At 38.1% G+C, this 19,422-nt stretch overlaps 1 protein-coding gene across 1 annotated transcript in view; it reads left to right on the forward strand.

The window, feature by feature from the left end:
• Nucleotides 1–733: 733 nt before the first annotated feature.
• ALCAM (activated leukocyte cell adhesion molecule) overlaps nt 734–19,422 on the forward strand; it is a 219,686-nt gene continuing 200,997 nt past the window's right edge. The window contains exon 1 of the mRNA XM_012476684.2: nt 734–1,312. Coding sequence (XP_012332107.1) covers nt 1,240–1,312 — 73 coding nt within the window. The 5' untranslated portion in view covers nt 734–1,239. The remainder of the gene's footprint in view (nt 1,313–19,422) is intronic.

A 19,422-nucleotide genomic window follows, 5' to 3' on the forward strand; every position in this document is an offset into this window, starting at 1 on the left:
TGAGGGGGGTGGTGAGGTGAGGGGAGTTGTGGGGGTGGGCAGGGGGAGAGGAGAGATTCGAAAAGTACCGGAGCAATCAGTCCAGTACGTGGGTTGTCCTTGCCAACCAGTAGCTGTGCCTGTTAACTCCCAAGAGGCAAGTTTCCACCTTCGCCACGTCCTCCCGCCCTTTCCCTTTCCCTTCACTCCCGCTCTGGGACACAAGGTGCGCTCTCCGCCGCCTCCGCCCAGCCTCACTCTTCTCTTTACAGGACAGAAGGCTGCAGCAGCACGGCGGAGAAAAGTCCCTGAGGGACGAGTCAGTGGGATGGGCGTATGGGTGGAGAAAGAGGGCCGTCTGGATTTTTTACCTCAGCCAGGCTGGGTGGGCAGTGGGAAGCCAGAGACCTTATCACTCCGGCGCGGCAACATCACGTAAAATGTTAGTCCCAGGGCGCTCCCGGGCGCGCGCGGCTCCTGTGCCTGCTCCTTATTGGCGGACCTTGCTGTGGGGGCGGAGCCACGGTGAAGCTCCGCCCACCCGGGCGCTGGGACCGGGACTCGCTGTTCTCCCCCATCCCGGAGCTGGGCTCAGGCTCGGACTCGGTCCTGCAGCGCCTCTAGGCTGCGGATCCGCGCTTCAACCACCTGCTCCGCGCTGCGTCCAGGGAAGCAGGGAGGAGATCGTAGGGAGGGAGGAGGCGGGGGGGGGGAGGAGGAAAGAGGCAGCTTACACACGCCTTCCAGTCCCTCCACTCAGAGCAGCCCGGAGACCGCTGCCGCCGCTGCCGCTGCTACCACTGCTGCCACCTGAGGAGACCCGCCGCCCCCCGGTCGCCGCCTCGGTCGAGTCCTTCCTAGCACCTGGCGTTTCACGCACACTGCCACTGCCATTATTATTATCATTCCAAGACAAGGAAAATAAAAGAAGATACCAGCCAAAAGAACCGCTTACACCTTTCCGAATTACTCAACTGTCTCCTGGAAAGACAGGGTCACTGTCCCCGGAGGAGCAGCCGAAGGGCCCGCGGGCTGGTGTTGAGCGGGAGGGAGGAGGAGTTGGGGGCATTGCGTGGTGGAAAGTTGCGTTTGCGGCAGAGACCCGAAGGTGCCACGCCACAGCCCAAGGGACGGTGTGTCTGGGAGAAGACGCTGCCCCTGCGTCGGGACCCGCCAGCGCGCGGGCACCGCGGGGCCCGGGACGACGCCCCCTCTTGCAGCGTGGACTCCGTCTGTGGCCCACCAAGAAGGAGGAGGAATATGGAATCCAAGAGGGCCAGCTCCTGCCGTCTGCTCTTCTGCCTCTTGATCTCCGCCGCCGTCCTCAGGCCAGGTGAGCAAGGGCCTGGGAGCAGCACAGACGTGGGCCTGGAGCGGTTTCCTGGGTCCAGGTCCCAGCCTTGCGCCCCGGTGGCAGTGCGCCCAGACGCGTGGGGGAGGTGAGGGGACCGCTGTCCCGGCACAGAGCTGCCCCCGGGCTCGGTCACCTGTGCCGCGCGTTTGAGCTCGAGTTTGGGCGGCGAGCTGGGGAAACTGGGTGAATCTCCAGGAACTCGGTGCTCCGAGGTTGGAGCTGCAGGGGCCCTTGGGCAGGATTCGCCTGACGCTCTCCCCTTGGCCCTGCGGCTCCCAGCTAGGCGGCGGACTCTCGCCCTCTGACAGTTCCTCCTGTCTCTGGGTATCCAAGTTCACGTCACTACGCCCCAAGTAGTTTTTCTTTCGCTTAGCTCTTGGGTGAAATAACTGCCAGCACTTTTCCGTGATAAATCCCCTAGTAACTTCCCCTTAGTGAGACGAGGAAGGGATGGGAGGGGTAGAGAAGGGGAAGACTTTAATCACCCCCCCCCTTAAGATACCTGCTAATGCTTAAAATCCTGGTTTCACCGTTCCCCCCTTTCGTCCCCGTCCATTGTCTGGGTGGGTGGTGAGTGTAAGGGTGACAGTAGGCAGACAACGCAGCCTGAACAGGAATTAGTAGCCAGGTTTGGGAGATCTCAGTGAGAGGCTTGTGAATTTCCAGGAGGTGCGCATAGAGCCTCAGTTCTCAATTCTGTATTGAACCTTAGGAGAGAGAGCGAGAGAGAGAGAGGAAAAAAAGGCAAAATTCCCAGTAACTAAAATATCTCGCGGGAAATCCCTTTCCACATCCTCGGGGACGTCCCTTGGCCCTGGTGTCCTCAGGCCCGCCTGGCGGCTGACACAAGTTGTTCCTAACCGGGCATTCTGTGCGCTCACAGTGGCCTGACAGAGCAGCAGGTTCCTTTGCTCCCCTACATTGAGAATTTGGGGGATTTTTTTTTTTTATTTTTGAAGTTTTTATTTCTCTCCCTGGGTAGACAGTTGACAGTTAAACTCCTACTTCCTGGTATTTTGGCCCGTTTGTTCTAAGCTTTTTCTTTAGCTTTTATCAAAGAAAAAACTCATTTCCCTTTATCCGCGTACATCCCTTCAGCTTTCAGCAAGCTTAGGTCACAGAACAGGTTTGAAAGCCTGTGAATCTCTCCCAGGAACTCGCGGGGAGGGGGCGGTGAGGACCAGAGCTTGAGGAAGAGATTGCAAGTGTTTGTGAGCTGCTGCTGCTGCCGCCGCTGCTGCCGCTGCTCTATGTGTGGGCGGGGGAAATGCCCTCTCCAGATCTCTTTATTAAAGTTACATTTCTGGGTGAGGTAATGAGCTCACCTGATGTTTCTGAGGCTGAGAAAAAAAAAGGCGTCTGCGTTCTCTGACAAATCTCGGACTCTGGGGCGGGGACTGTGAAACCTTAGTTCAACCAGATTTAAAGCAGGTGTCCTAGTGTAATAAACAACGCTGGGGAGGTAGGTGGAAAGGCGAGACCCCCTTGGGCCTGGCACAATGTGGATTTCACTTTTCCGAGATTGCACTGTCCGATGAAGGAAAGGACACTTTGGAGCCAGGGGATGAGTCCAGAAGGGAGGACAAGGGTGATGACGGTTTGTAAGATGCAAACGTCCACACGCCCACAGTTAGTTTTCCGATTAACCCCCTCGAGACTTGGAGAATGTAATCTCACCTACGTCCACACCGCTGACCACATGCACACACCCAGTTTCCTTTTCTGTGCCGTCACGATGAAAGTTATTTTCAGGCGGGGCCACGTCGCAGGATAGGTTTTTCGACACATTTAACTGCTAAAAGGGGGAAAGTTCCGCTTTCAGACCTCCTTCGCCGTGGATCTTTTGGCGCCACAGGCTCATGTGTCCAGTGGGCACCTAGCTGCGCGCTTTCAGCGAGCGGCTAGCGCCGGCCCACCGCAACCAGCCACCGTGGATCCGAGGATCCGATGCCCTGGACCCTCAGATCCGTGGTTTCTGTGAATTACCGGGCTGGCATTGCCGAAATTCTCAGTGCAGTATCAGTGTGTTTTTAAAGGAAGGATTACAGCACTAAAGGCGCCGTGTATACACTGAAGAAACAAGTCTTGGACAGTGAGTGCGCCTCCTTTGGAGCCCACTGCATAGCAGAGCCGGGTGGGGGTGCAGAGCCCATGGCTGGCTTCATCCGAGGGGCTCAATGACTTCCCCGCCTGCCACGCTTCATTTCCGGAGCAGTTTTAATAGTGTGTGTCCAGTTGTAGAGGTCAAAAACTCGAGTTTGTGAAACTGCTTCCCCAAGTCTTTTGGCCTGTAGTCGCTACACAGTCACTGATATATTTTAGTCTTGCCACGTTACCTGTTTTAAAAGGAGGGGGAAAATATGTGAACCACGAAAACTGAATTCAGAGATAAAGGCAATGAAGTGTGTGTTCAGCATCCAAGGTAGCAATAATCTCATTATTCTTGTAGAAAGAGCGTCAGCCTGTGGTGACATTTTGTATTGCTTAAAAAAAAAAAAAAAGAAAAGAAAAACAGGCTTTTCTAGATTATTTACAACAAGGAGGTGGGGCGCTGCAGTTAACTCTTTCTTCGCTTGGGTCATGTGTGCACCCCTCTATAGGATTTTTCATAACTACTCACTGATATAAGATTCATCCTAAGACATGAGCATACATACAGCTTATTTCAGTGGGATATTATGTTTGAAACATATCAATTGATCTCAATAGGACTTAAGAAAAGCAACAACTCATATAATGTCCTTTCGAAGATTACTGATATAGACTATTAAAATTGATTAATTTAAAAACTGAAAACTGTTTAATAGCCAATGTATATTATTTTTTTCCTTAAAGACTTATTTAATCCAATAGCAATTTACAATTTAATGGAGTATTATTTGCAGTAAATTGCTTTTCTAGGCTTGCTTCAAGACATTTACCTTCAGGCACTTGAGCAAGTCATTTAACCTGTTTAGGCTTCAGTTTTCTCATATAAAATAAAAAGACAGACTAAAGGCCTACTCTCTGAAATGTCTCCCAGCTCAGAAACTCTTTGTTTCTAAAGTCTTAAGGTAAAAAAACAATTTGGGCAGGTAGAGTCATTTTTCAACATCATTTTTCTAAGGATCTCAGTTTAGACAAAATTCATATAAATTGTATTACTAAAAAAGTATCAGTGGACCCCAATTTCTAATTTTCTTTTTTTCTGCTTTTAAAAATTCATAACATCTGTGCTTACTCTTAAAAAAAAAAAAAAAAAAAAACATGAAGAGAAATTAGCCTTCCACTCTGCTGGGAAAAGAGGACCGAAAAGTAGGAAAGGATTAAAGATTTTAGGTCTCAGAAATACGAGAGTGTAACCCATTCTTCCTACAAGCCTGTCCCTATTTAAACTGCATACATAGTACCTAGAATGAGATATAAAAATTCACGTGACAGAGCCTCATACGTACATCCTGAAGTTGCTCAACAAAGAAGTTGATTTGCAACATGGTTGTAAATGCAAGACAGAAGGAAATATAAAATACTAATACTTTTCTATTGTTTTAAAACTTGTAGAAATGCAAAATATATTGTCTTACCATATTCCAAAACTTTTCTGACTTTGTAGAAAATTCAAACTAGCTCACCATTTTAAATAGACGTTCAGATGAAAATACATGTCTACCATTGACTTATCAAAAGCAAGAAAATTAATAAAAACCTATTTTAATAGTCTTGTGAAATCAGAAAACTTTTGTATTGTAGTCAGTATGCATGTGTTCAGCTTTTAGCCATGTAATGTAAGAATGTTGTGACCTTGGGAAAGTTAGTTTTCTACTCTTTTTTATTTCCCATCTGTGAATTTTCTTTCTGTGCAATCCATGGTTCTGATTGTGTTGAGATTAGTAATTCCCTTGCTCAACATTTTAAATTTTTTAAGTAAAACATGCTATATTAATTAAAGCTTTTATTATATTGTTAATAGAATAACACCCTTTACTTTCTTCCACTTATCACTTTTACTATATTATTAAAGTAATGGATTTTTTTTTCTTCTTTCTTTTTCTTTCTCAAGTTTTCATGCCTGCCACTTACCATGGGCCTACGTAAAACTTAGTACCACCTAAGTTGTCAGTATTACTTGGTGTAAGATGGCAGCAGTTTGTCAGATAGTATTTTAAATGCTTTATAATCACCATGTATTACATTTCCAAACATACTTCTTTCTGTTCTGGCCATTTATTTATCATAAAACACCATCAAAATGTTCTAGCTCCCTGAAGGTACTAACTCAGGTAGACACAGAATATCCACATAGGTGTAGCTATGATAAAAGAGTATCTCTCTGTCTCAGTGTATACATAGAAACCTAACTGTTATTTTCTTACAAGGTGTTAATTTTGTTCTTCATTGTTTACTTTTCACAAAGGCCCGTCTCATTTCTTATACATATGTGTGTGACACATGTATGTGACATATGAAGAATGAACTTACTGGAACACTAAATAATGTTTTCTTGGGAGTGGTGGGTGATAACGTTTATTTATTACTTTTGGATTTTAGTTCAGTTTATTTTCAATACGAAATGGAAAAACAATCCATTTATACTTTTTATTACTTTTTTAAATTAAGGTAGTAGAATTTTCCTTTCCTATGGAGAGTAAATTCAAGACTAAAATAGATATTCTATATTCAGGAAGAGGATATTGCAGGCTATTTGATAAGGTTAAATCCTACAGTTATTATAGTCTCCTATAGTACACAAGACATTACCATATTTTTGGAGTTACTGATATTTTCATGAAGCTAATTTCTCTGCCTAAATAATAAATTTTACATTCTGTTTCATTTTTATTATTGAGTGGAATACCTTCTATATTTCAGATAGGCCTAGTTCCAAATATGCTGTGGTATTCAGTAATTGTTTTATGCTAACCTATTATCATAGCCCATTATTGTAGTGTATGTTCCAAGAATGAAATTAGCTTTTAATGCTTCCTCTCTTATTTATGCAGTCAGTTCTCAATTATCCATTCCATTGAAGGAGAAATCAGATTTGCGCACAATCAAAAACAGCTTCTAATCAAAGGATTACTTAATTTGACTTTGAGTTGAGGTACTTCAGTGAACATGTCTATACTTGTCTGGTCTACGAAGAATTCATAGTGCTTCAACACAATGAAACTAAACTGTTGGGGAACAGGTTAATCAGAAATTAGACAGCTGTCCGGTTTCTCTGATTCACTTCTCTATTACTACTATTATTATTGTTTTAGCTCTCTTCTATATCACTTAAGGAACTAATGCAAAATCTTGACCAAAATAAAACTAAAAACATGAAACCAAATCTTTGCAATCTTTTCAAATCATATAAATATTATGGACTCTTGATGTTAATTCACAGGAAAACATACTATGACCATGGCAATTGCTATAGTCTTCTGGCCTTTGCTCAATGACTCTTCCATTATGAATAATTTGTTGAGCTCTGCAAAATCACATTTCAATTTTTAGAAAAATTTTACCCTCACTTGACCGTTTTACTTAAGCAAGTTTTTTTAATTGTATTACATCATATGAGTTTCCATGAATAAACGAATGATGAACCAATACCCTTTTCATGATAGGAGTTGGCTTAGCAGCCAGGTAAATTGACTCCCCAGTAGGATATCCACATACCTGCTTTTAGAAAAAAAAAATTGCTACTTATAATGGATTATAGGGTTAATGTAAACATAAAAACCAGTAATATCAAATCCATAAATGTCAGGAAGTTTAGAAGTTGTAATAAAAAGGACTTTGTTTTTGATTAATTTATTTTGATTATTTCACCAGAGAAGTTAACTGAATTTGTAGATTAAGATACCAACCAGCACTCCAACACAACGTTTTCTTGAGGGAGAGAAGTCTCAAAGATACTTTCACCTCAGAAATTGATATAAGTAGATTTTTATCCTTTCCATCTGTATAGCTTTAAAGAGTCTAGGTTACCTTATTTGAACTGTGAATGTAAAAAATAACTTTCTTGTACCTACTTGCCTTTAGTGCAAAATCAGCAATGGAATGTTGATAATGACGAAAGTCAGTCTTAATTTTTCCCTTTTCCTTTTCCCTGTATTTTTCCTTGCTATAGCTTTTACCACATCATATTATGATATTGGTGACTTTTTTTCAGTTGACCATAAATTCTTTGAATACCAAATCTATTTTTTTTTTTTTTTTTTTGAGACAGAGTTTCGCTCTTGTTACCCAGGCTGGAGTGCAATGGCGCGATCTCGGCTCACTGCAACCTCCGCCTCCTGGGTTCAGGCAATTCTCCTGCCTCAGCCTCCTGAGTAGCTGGGATTACAGGCATGCGCCACCATGCCCAGCTAATTTTTTGTATTTTTAGTAGAGATGGGGTTTCACCATGTTGACCAGGATGGTCTCGATCTCTTGACCTCGTGATCCACCCGCCTCGGCCTCCCAACCAAATTTTATCTATATCTATGTATCCTCAAGTCTAGTCAAGAACTTGACACCTAGAAGCTGCTTCATACTTTTTCTTTGCATTAAATAAAGTAGAACTAATGCATATATGGAGAATGAAACTCCATATGGCAGCACCTGACATTCATAGATTACCAAGAAATTTTCTCAAGGAGTTTGGGAGTCGGGGATATAATATTCCTCACTGATAATTGAACTGGAAAATAAAACCATCATGAAAGAACAGAGTGGGACAGGCCATCAAAACATGATGGCACTTTGGTAGTGTTAATTAAAAAAAAAAAAAGAACATGTATATTAGTAAAGGACCTGTGATTAAGGATGGAAAAGGCTTTGATCAGTGAAGAAACATAGAAAAAGTAGGGGAGTTGGGCCAAATGTGGTTATTGAAGCTATTATACTTAATGAATCCAAATATTTTCTTTTATAGTGGAAGTAAGTGGCCCCTCTAACTGGCAGGCATGACTCGCCCAGCCCCCTTAACAGGTATAGCTTTTTGTTGAGATAAATAAAACTCATTATAAGAACCTAATTCTGGGGCCAGGCTCAGTGGCTCACACCTATAATCCTAGTTTTGGGTGGCTGAGGCATGAGGGATCACCTCAGGCCAAGAGTTCGAGACCAGCCTGGCCAATACGGTAAAACTCCATCTCTATTTTTTCTTTTCTTTTTTTTTTAAAGAACCTAATACTCTGAATATTCAAGTCATATAGTCAACTTTCCCATGCTGGGATTTTATGGTTACTAAGAAATCTAATTATAATGTGAGGTTTTTGTTTGTTTGTTTATTTTTTTGAGACAGTGTCTTGCTCTTGTTGCCCAGGTTGGAGTGCAATGGTGCAATCTCTGCTCACTGCAACCTCTTCCTCCTCCAGTTTCAAGCAATTCTCCTGCCTCAGACTTACAAATAGCTGGAATTACAGTCACCTGCCACCATGCCCAGCTAATGTTTTGTATTTTTAGTTGAGACTGGGTTTTGCCATGTTGGCCAGGCTGGTCTCAAACTCCTGACCTCAGGTGATCCACCTGCTGCAGCTTCCCAAAGTGCTGGGATTACAGGCATGAGCTACCGTGCCCAGCCCAATGTGACTTCTTATATAGCCAATTTACAGTCAGAGGATGCATTAGGTGGAAGAGAAGCATTGCATTTCCTTGGCAATAATGCTCTTATGTATATCAATAAGCTGGTTTATGAGTTTGGCTAGTGAGAATTCATCCCTCAAAGATGGGAAAACATTTAGTAAGCAGCCAAAAGAAGATTCTAAGCTTTTGAAATCTACACAGTGAACTCCGGCAAATTCAGCTTGTTTGAGGTACAAGCAGCTAACCATTCCCCAGGTGTCAATTGTTGTCAACTTTTGTGTTACCTATTATAGACATTTATTTTCTTTCTTTTATAACTTTTGGTGCTATCTTGCTTAATATGCACATTATTAGTAGGTTGACCATTCATACATGTTGGTATATCCAAGATGGTCCTGGTTAATGCCTGATGTGCTGGTACAATAATTAATGGCACCCTCTTTCATTCTTGTAAGTGTGCTTCGGATAACATATTATGTGGGCTTCACAATAATTTGTAACTTGCCTGTCTGTATGTCTTAGAGTACTTCACTGTAAGAAATGTACTCTTCATCCTAACCAAGTGCATATTTTTATCCCATTTAAATTTAATTATCAACTACAGTGAAATATCATTAATGGGTTATGTGCACCTTTCATGTCAGGTATAAGAAAGAGAGATGTGAGGTTGTAGCCTCTAGAATTCCAGAATGTTGAAGATATGAAACATTAAGGATCCCACGGTTTGCAATGGAAACTAACTTGATCTCAGATGCCAAGGGAATAATTCTTTTTGAAATTCACCTGGGAGCTACACTAGCTCTGTGGTTATTTAGAGAAGAACTATTTCAGTATGAGCTTCAAATCCTTCAGCAGCAAATTGTACAACTCCCATTCTGTTCTTCTGTGAGATTTCTCAGTAATCACACTACCAATTTGGTTCTTAAAAAAAATCAGGGATGTCTATAATGTTGAAGGAAGCCCCAACGTTCTTTTGTACATGTAAACTAAGTTGTATCAGTCAGAAAAGGTGACCTGATGGGGCAACCAACAGTATGGCTAGGACACAGTTGTAGTCAAGGGTGTGACAACAGCAAAGATGCTTATCACAGAATCTTTGACCCCTTATTCACAATTTTCACCTTCTGGATAGTTGGGCAAAACATATGGCCTTTTGAGAGACTCAAGCAGTGTTGAATAAAAATACTGTCACTTACAGCTAAAACCTTAACTTTCCCCAGAGTAAAATCATGGAAAGTTCAGTGTGTGTGAGTGTGTGTGTGTATGTGTGTGTGTGTGTGTGTGAGAGAGAGAGAGAGAGAGAGAATGAATTCTGAAGGATTAGAGACATACAATTTATTGTCATAAGGTAAAATATGGTAACACAAGGGTTGTTGGAAAAATGAATGTTCTTTTGATGTTCTTTTTCTTTAGCCCCCCGTTTGAGAACTGAAATAAATGAAACCACTGGTTAAGAGATTACCTAAAATCCAGTAGCAAATTCACCATAATTCCTAGTGACGTGTTGTTAGTTTCATTTATGCCTAGACTCATAGATTCAAAGTTTTGACTCATAAAGAAGCTAAAAATTACTTAACTATGTTGCCTAAGGTCACATTGTTCACCAATCCAAAATTAAAACTCATGTCAATTGACCATTCAACATATATAACAGCTTTCAGCAAATATTAATGTAGTGCTCAACATGTACTATATATTGTGCTTGGGGATTTGGAAATAAGCTAATTATTATAAATTCAAGATCCTATCACTCAAAGATGTTATGTTCTCTATGGGAAACAGATATCAATTAATTAACTATATAACTACTTGCTAGAAATTCTAGTAAATATCATGAGAACAGATAATCAGCATTTTACAGCAAAGTGGCCAGATCTAGTCTGGGGTTTAGGAGAAACTCAGAAAAGGTCTTGCAGGAAGTGATATCTGAGCTATGTGCTGAGGAATAATCTAGCCAAGGATGTGGGCTGAGGAAATAACATGAGTAAAGACACTAAGGTAGTGCGAAACATGGTTTCCAACTCCCAGAGGTGAAAATGCATCAATCTCTTTTCAAGAAAACTAAAGTTCTGAAGGTTGATGCAAAAACCAAGGATTCCTTGAAGTTGTTCATATACTTTCCTTTAATCTCCCTAATTGACTTGCCAGTTGTGGGGTCTAGAAGAGGATCTCTTTGTCTTATTGAAACATTCACATACTAGTAAATATTTGTGTGTATAACTCCTTACGTAAAAAAATAAAGTGGAAACATACGATATACATCATTTTGTACCTTTCCTTTTTCACTTAGCAGTACATTTTGGAGATTAAAGAAACTGTCTCACAGCAGCACATATAGCTCTACCTCACTTTTTAAAAGGGTGCATTGGACTTTATTATACTATCACAATTAATTTAACCATTTCACAAGTTTCTGGATGTTTAGATTGTCTCCAATCTTTTTTTATTACAAACTAGAGCAGTGAACATCCTAATACATGTTATGGTTCACATATGCAATTGGTGGCAATTGTTGGTAAAATGTCTTGGAAGTGAAATTGCTGAGTCAAAGAATGTGTTTTTCATTTAGAAACAAATTATAAAATTACTATTCAAAGAGTACGCATCTTTAAAAAACACCTTAACAAAAGTGAGAAAATGCTGCTTTCTTAAACTTTCTTCATAAGTCTGTACTATTAATATTCCTCTTTTTAACCAGTGTAATAAGTTGGTTTTCATTTATTTAAAGCCTATTGGAAAAGTTAGAATTATAAGAGTAGCAAGCATACACACTTATATACAAGGCAAAAGCTATATTGGTGCCAACTTTTATTATATATGAGATTGGGCCAGAAGTGGGGAAAAGACATGTATTTACCATGAATTTGATTATTGTTCTTTCCACATAAGATTGCTAACTTTTAGAATATAAATCGTGTAATTATAAGCCATCACTTCTTCCATTTTGTGAGATTCATACTCTGTACAATCAGATTGGCTAAGCTGAAAGAATGGATTAAGAGGCAACCACATTTGAGCCATTAGAGTATTTAATACTGCTTTTCATTACAAAGAAATGGTTTCTAAATATTTGTATTACTTCATTGTAGGTACAGTATATATTGTATGGGTGGTCTGACTAATGCCACTTTGTAAACCCTGTATAATAGTCATTACTAAACAAATGTCAGTTATTTTTAAGTAAATTATATTTTGAATTCTTCCAACAAGTTTAAGGTTTTAGTAAATCATATTTTGAACAATTATTTCAACAAAGTTTGTCAGAATATTTTTTAGCTGATAAAAAGTACAATATTTTACAAATATTTTTAAAACTCAGTGCCATTAAATACTTTTCACTCTGTAATTTTTGAACCCATTAAGGAAAGTAGGAATAAAAACTATTTTAGCCACTTTTACAAAGAAAACCATAGCAGTTTATATACGGTTTTGAAAAATTATATGCTGAAATTAATATTTTTAAACAAATGACAAATATTCATAATGGAGGTAACCTTTCCATGCATAATACTGTAATTTCATGAATAAAGCAGTTGCTGCCTGGGATTTAGTTTTAGATGTTCAAATTTGGGGAATTTATACTTTATTCTGCAAGCCTTTCCCCTACCTGGTGATAGGTATGACACTTTCTAGAAGAATGTATATGGTATAGGTTTTATATTTTTGCAAAGATGGTCACAGATATACATATGAATAATGCTTTTGATGTCAGATCTAAGAGTAAAATGTAACATATATTTGGATTTACCCCTATTCGACCTAGCCTGAGTGGATGCTTGCCTAGTTTTCAAATAGCTTTTTTGAGAAATGCCTATTTAGTATAAGATTAAATAGCTTCTCTTATCATACTAGAATGGCAAATATGTATCTGCTTATTAAAACAAAACCTTTGTCCACTCAGCTGTTTTCCTCTTTGCTGTTAGAAAATATGTCTCCTTTCTAAAAGAAATTTAGAAGGAGTAGGGTTTCAGGGTATGGTTTGGAGGTTATCATTTTCTAGAATCCATCCAAAATGTTCGGTTAGAAATGATTTGAACTGCTCGAGTAGTAATTTGATGGTAGACAGCATGGTCATATCTCCATGGTATTAGACCTAATCGCTTCTTGATCTTCAAGAACTGTCCATGCTCAGAGATTCCAGACTGTCAATGCCTAGCGTAGATTTCATTATATAAGAGCTCAAGAGCTTGGGCTATGAATCAGAGCATGAGTTTGCTTTCTAGCTTTTGTCTGTTTTTTCATTTGTTAATGGAGGATAGCAGTATTACCAAGTTCATCTGGTATGAATATTCAGGAAGGTAATGAGTTTATTTTGTGTTTGTCAGTGCCTGGAACATTGTAGACATTCAATCAAATAATAATCATTATGAATCACATTTTTTCAGTAACCTAATGATGTCACTTACATCAGAAGAACTCGTTATATACTTCATTTTACTGATTAAGAAACATTTCACTTCTATCGGAATACATTTGGGGCTTTCATAACAAAATTGGAAAGTATATTTTGTTAGAATGCTTCATAATCTCAAAGAATGTCAAGTAACCTTTCAGTTTTAACTCAGGAAAAACAAAAGAACACAATTGAAAATTACAGCTTTAAAATGTAATTTTTCTCATGCCGGGCGCGGTGGCTCAAGCCTGTAATCCCAGCACTTTGGGAGGCCGAGGCGGGTGGATCACGAGGTCAAGAGATCGAGACCATCCTGGTCAACATGGTGAAACCCCGTCTCTACTAAATATACAAAAAAAAATTAGCTTGGCATAGTGGCGCGTGCCTGTAATCCCAGCTACTCAGGAGGCTGAGGCAGGAGAATTGCTTGAACCCAGGAGGCGGAGGTTGCGTTGAGCCGAGATCGCGCCATTGCACTCCAGCCTGGGTAACAAGAGCGAAACTCCGTCTCAAAAAAAAAAAAAAAAAAAAAATGTAATTTTTCTCGAAAAAAACCTGTTAAAATTAGAAGGACATATGTAATGCACTATATTATTCTCAGAAATTGACATTATTTTATGTGTTTCTGTAATTTGAAAATGTTAGACTTTAGAAAGAAAAATTGTTGTAATGCAGTCATTTTGATAATAAAATTAAGATTTTAAATACATTATTTCTCAAGTATAATTCAATAGAGGGAGCTCCACTACTTTCCTTTTATGAGCACTGTAGGATGCTTCCATTTATTATGATTTTCTAGTGACCTCTAATTTAATAGTGAATATTATTAAAAACCTGTAATTTTAATATTAAGGATATTTTGGAAATTGAATAGTATCCTCTTTCTATTCATAGAATTCAAAAAATGCTTCTACAGATAATATGTGTTTTAAAACCCCAGTTCTTAGTTCTTTGTACCTTCTGCATAATAAATCACTAGACACAATTAAAGTAGGTATACTCTTGAGAAGCATACTTTAATATACCAAGGCATCAAAAGAGAACAAAGTTTATTTCTAATGATAAAATAATGCATATTTTCATATTAATTTTGTGGTAGCTATTAAGTTAAAACTGTTATATATTTGAATAGTAGAGGAAAGCTTTTTAAATTACTCTTCCTAGATTTTTAACCAAATGGTTATAGATTTCCACATGGAAATGGTCTACACTCACATATAGAAATGGTCTTCTTTCTTTTTTGTTTTCTCATATATTCCCTTGATTTTGATAACCCCAAATTGTATTTTCAATCTAAGTTGACATTCATCATCTTATCTATTATTACTTTACCTTTGAATTTGGTTATGATGAAAGAAGCTGTTGGGTTGTTTTTTTGTACAAAAATTTATAATTTCTGCCATAAATCCACTAAAATTATTTAAAAATTTAAATGGTTTCAATTTTATAAGTATCTCCTGAGATGTTTCTATATAAAAGAGTTATCCACTCTGTGTGTGACCCTGACAATTCATTTACCTTTTATGAGGTTGATTTTTCTCATGGAAGTATTGTACCATGTGATTTCTTCACAGCTCAAAAATTCTAAGATTCAAAAACTATACTTTGATTTAGAAGAATATGCACACACACTTGTATGTTTGAATCAGTGTTGAACAATAATTTTACCTGAAGTCTAATTAAGAAAAAAAATTTTAATGATGAGCCTTATTTTTAAAATTAAAATGGAAATGATTTTATTGCATTGTATAGAAAATTATATAATATCACACATTAAACCTCCTAATTTATTACTAAAATTATATCAGTAAAAGAAATGGTCCAGTTCTATGGCATATTTAAGAACTGCCAACACAGAAACAGATTTTAAACATCTCATATTGAAATTAGATTATCTGTTCGGTGGCCATACTAGGAAAGTAGCTTTGAGATAAAGGCCTATGGGTTGTTCTTCACAGTTTTAACAAATCACAATTTAAAATATTCTTTAAAGTAACTGCCCATTTTATTGTGTTTAATTTCCAATATAGATTAGAATTTGAAAATATGGCGTCTGTAGCCAAATTGTATAGTTTTGTCAACTATACAATTTATACAACAATTGTATAGTTTTGCCACTTCTCTAGCTCTTAAGAAGGTAGAGTTTCACTCTACCTTTCTTTCCACTCAAAAAATAGAATATAAATGAGAGTGATGTCATGTTATTTATTGGGCATAACCTTGAATCTACTTACTCTATAAAACAAATAAGGCATTCACAAACTCCAAGACTTTATTAATTGTTAATATCCTATTCATTATGTCATAGTTTCCATCTGATTATGAAATATCATTGCATTGCAATCCTGAGGTTGAAATCTAAATTAAAATGTGAATTTGAAGCTAAAAATTAGATACTTTGTCTAATATCTGTGTCTCCAAGTCTCCATTCTGTACTTTCCCAGTTGAGTGGCATTAGTTGCTTAAACCTTAAACAAGTTACTTAAACCCTCTTCTGTATTAATCCATGCAATGGGAATAATAGCACCTATCTTGTAGGGTTGCTGTGAAATTTAAAGGAATTAATATACATAAAGTCATTAATTAAGCAGTGTGGTTGTCAATAGTAAGCTCTTAAGAAGTGTTAGTATTATTCAAATATTTGAATAAATTAAATTTCAGTTAATCTTTCCCACTTCCCGCAGAATATGATTATACATCCAACCTATTAACACAGAGATTATACATAAAGAAGAGAGGCCACAGAAAAACAATTATAAAATTGCCAGCTGTAGCTTTTCTCCACTCTACCTTTCCTTCCAATCAAAAAATGGAATGTGAATGAGAGTGATGTCATGTTATTTATTGGGCATAACCTTGAATCTACTCACTCTATAAAACAAATAAGGCATTGGCAAACTCTAAGACTTTATCCATTAATTGTTAGTATCATATTCATTATGTCATAGTTCTCATATGATAATGAAACATCATTGCATTGCAATCCTGATGTTGAAATCTAAATTTAAACGTGAATTTGAAGCTACAAATTAGATGCTGTGCACCCTATAGTTCACAGCATCTAAAAGCAATTGTTTTAGGTTATTAATGTAAGTAGGCCAGTGTTAATTTAGGAGTACAAAAATGAGTGTGCTTAAAAGACATTTGTATAGACTCTATAGATGTGTCTACACAAACGTAAAATAGAGCCCAGTGATCATATTTTAAGGAACCAAAAAAAGTAAACATAGTCTAACATATTTCTCAGAGTTGCTTAGTCCCTTCTAATCTCTTCTCCCCTCTGCCATCAGAGTGACATAAGATCTGAATCGACTCATAACTGCCTGCTTCAAATACTTCAGACACTTCCCAATATAGTCAGGGTAAAATAGTAACTTCTTAGTATAGCATTTAGTTTTTCTTACATTTCTCAGAACAATTTTTCTTGGAATTCCATGTGCTAGCCATATTTCTAAATGTGCCATGCCCTTCATGCTTCCTGGGTTGTTATTCACGTCTCTGTCTTATTCAAGAACACCCTTTCCTTCACACCCTCTCCAATCACCCTCTCTTTGCTTGAATAACTTGTATCCCTATCCTTCAGAACATAGTTTATATGCCATCTCCTCCAGAAATTCTTCCCCCCATCTAAGGGGCCTGTCCTCTGTAGTTCCAGAATTCATTTCATTTATTGCCTATTACTATTTATTCTTGTCTCTCTCCCGTAATGGATTTTTATGTTCCTGGAGATAGAGCTGTGTCTACTTAATCTTTTTTCTACCCAGTGTCTACTGATATTTAGTACATTTTCGGTACATACATGATGATTGAATAAATGCATTAGTCAAAATTAGATTTCTTAGTCTAGTGATACATAGCACGTTCTTAGTACATACATGATGATTGAATAAAGGCATTAGTCAAAATTACATTTCTCAATTATTAATGAAGCCTATTTTAAACAACAATGTATAATATTGTATGAATAAGAAATATCTATTTTGAGAAAATTTTTCAATGTCTTTTAAAAATTGAAGGAATGACAACTCTCCTAAAATATGGTCCTAAAAAGAATTTGCCTTATTCTACCCATGCTATGCAAATGTAGTGTTAAAACAAATGGAATAAAGTTAGATTTCTTCTGGATGCCAATCCAAGTTAACATTAAATAAAAACTTTGGTAACTCTAACATACTCTTCTTGAGTTTCCATAGATATTGAACATAGTCTGTTCATTAAATGTGAGATCATCCTGAGAATTACAGAAATTTATATAAACTAATTTATTTTAAAAACTGTAGGTTTGTGAAGATACTAAAACTACATTTCCCGCCACAGGATAATTAGACATATTACTTCTTCTATTTTTAATTAATAGATTAAACCTTTGGATCAGGGCATTTCTCATAATATGACAGAGCTAATATAGGAAAGACTTCATAAGCAGATTGATCAGTCATGTAGGCAGTATTTAATATATTTGTACCACTGAAAGTATATCTGTACCATGGATCATGCCTTGAATGCTGTTAAGAGTAAAATAGTAGAGAAAATTTGGAGAAAATCTGGTGCTATTTTTACAAAAGCATTGACTATTGAAGAATTGTAAAATTCAGTCAGAAACTTAACAAAATTATATAAATTTGAATGATGTTTCATTTTTACTGAAAAATAAACCTTGTACTCTTGAAACTAACTTATCATTTAAAGAAATAGGTCTTTACTGATAAAAACAATGCATAATTGGATTTATCACAGATCTCATTATTTAATGGTATCTGATAGCTGAAAACTTAATAGTTTTAAGTCTGGTGTCTCTTTTCTATGGACTACTCAAGTCCTTTTTTTTTTTTTTTTTTTTTGAGATGAAGTCTCACTCTGTCGCCAGGCTGGAGTGGTGCAGTGGCATGATCTCAGCTCACTGCAACCTCTGCCTCCTGGGTTCAAGAGATTCTCCTGCCTTAGCCTCCTGAGTAGCTGGGACTACAGGCATGTGCCACCATACCCAGCTAATTTTCATATTTTCAGTAGATACGGAGTTTCACCATGCAGGGCAGGATGGTGTCTATCTCTTGACCTTGTGATCCTCCCTGGCCTTGGCCTCCCCAAGTGCTGGGATTTTAAGTTTAAAAACTGTGATTCTTATGGAACCAAAAGAGAGCCCACATAGCCAAGTCAATTCTAAGCAAAAAGAACAAAGTTGGAGGCATCATGCTACCTGACTTCAAACTATACTACAAGGCTACAGTAATCAAAACAGCATGGTACTGGTACCAAAACAGAGATATAGCCCAATGGAACAGTACAGAGGCCTCGGAGTCACCACCACACATCTACAACCATTTGATCTTTGAAAAACCTGACAAAAACAAGCAACGAGGAAAGGATTCCCTGTTTAATATATTGTGTTGGGTAAATTGGCTAGCTGTGTGCGGAAAGCAGAAACTGGACCCCTTCCTGACACCTGACACTAAAATTAACTCCAGATGGATTAAAGACTTAAACATAAGACCTAACACTGTAAAAACCCTAGAAGAAAACCTAGGCAAAACCATTCAGGACATAGGCATAGGCAAGGACTTCATGACTAAAACACCGAAACCATTGGCAACAAAAGCCAAAATAGACAAATGGGATCTAATTAAACTCCAGAGCTTTTGCACAGCAAAAGAAACAATGATTAGAGTGAACCAGCAGCCAACAGAATGGAGAAAAATTTTTGCAATCTACCCATCTGACAAAGGACTTATATCCAGAATCTATGAAGAACTAAAACAGATTTACAAGAAAAAAAAACAAACCCATTCAAAAGTGGGTGAAGGATATGAACAGACACTTTTCAAAAGAAGATATATATGAGGCCAACAAACATGAAAAAATGCTCATCATCACTGGTCATTAGAGAAATGCAAATCAAAACTACATTGAGATACCATCTCATACCAGTTAGAATGGCGATCATTAAAAAATCTGGAGACAACAGATGCTGGAGAGGATGTGGAGAAATAGGAACACTTTTACACTGTTGGTAGGAGTGTAAATTAGTTCAACCATTGTTGAAGACAGTGTGGCGATTCCTCAAGGACCTAGAAATAGAAATTCCATTTGACCCAGCAATCCCATTACTGGGTTATCCAAAGGATTATAAATCGTTCTGTTATAAGGACACATGTACACATAT

Source organism: Aotus nancymaae, unplaced genomic scaffold, assembly GCF_030222135.1.
Source record: "Aotus nancymaae isolate 86718 unplaced genomic scaffold, 86718_ANA_hifiasm-v0.15.2.pri h1tg000011l, whole genome shotgun sequence".
Taxonomy (NCBI): domain Eukaryota; kingdom Metazoa; phylum Chordata; class Mammalia; order Primates; family Aotidae; genus Aotus; species Aotus nancymaae.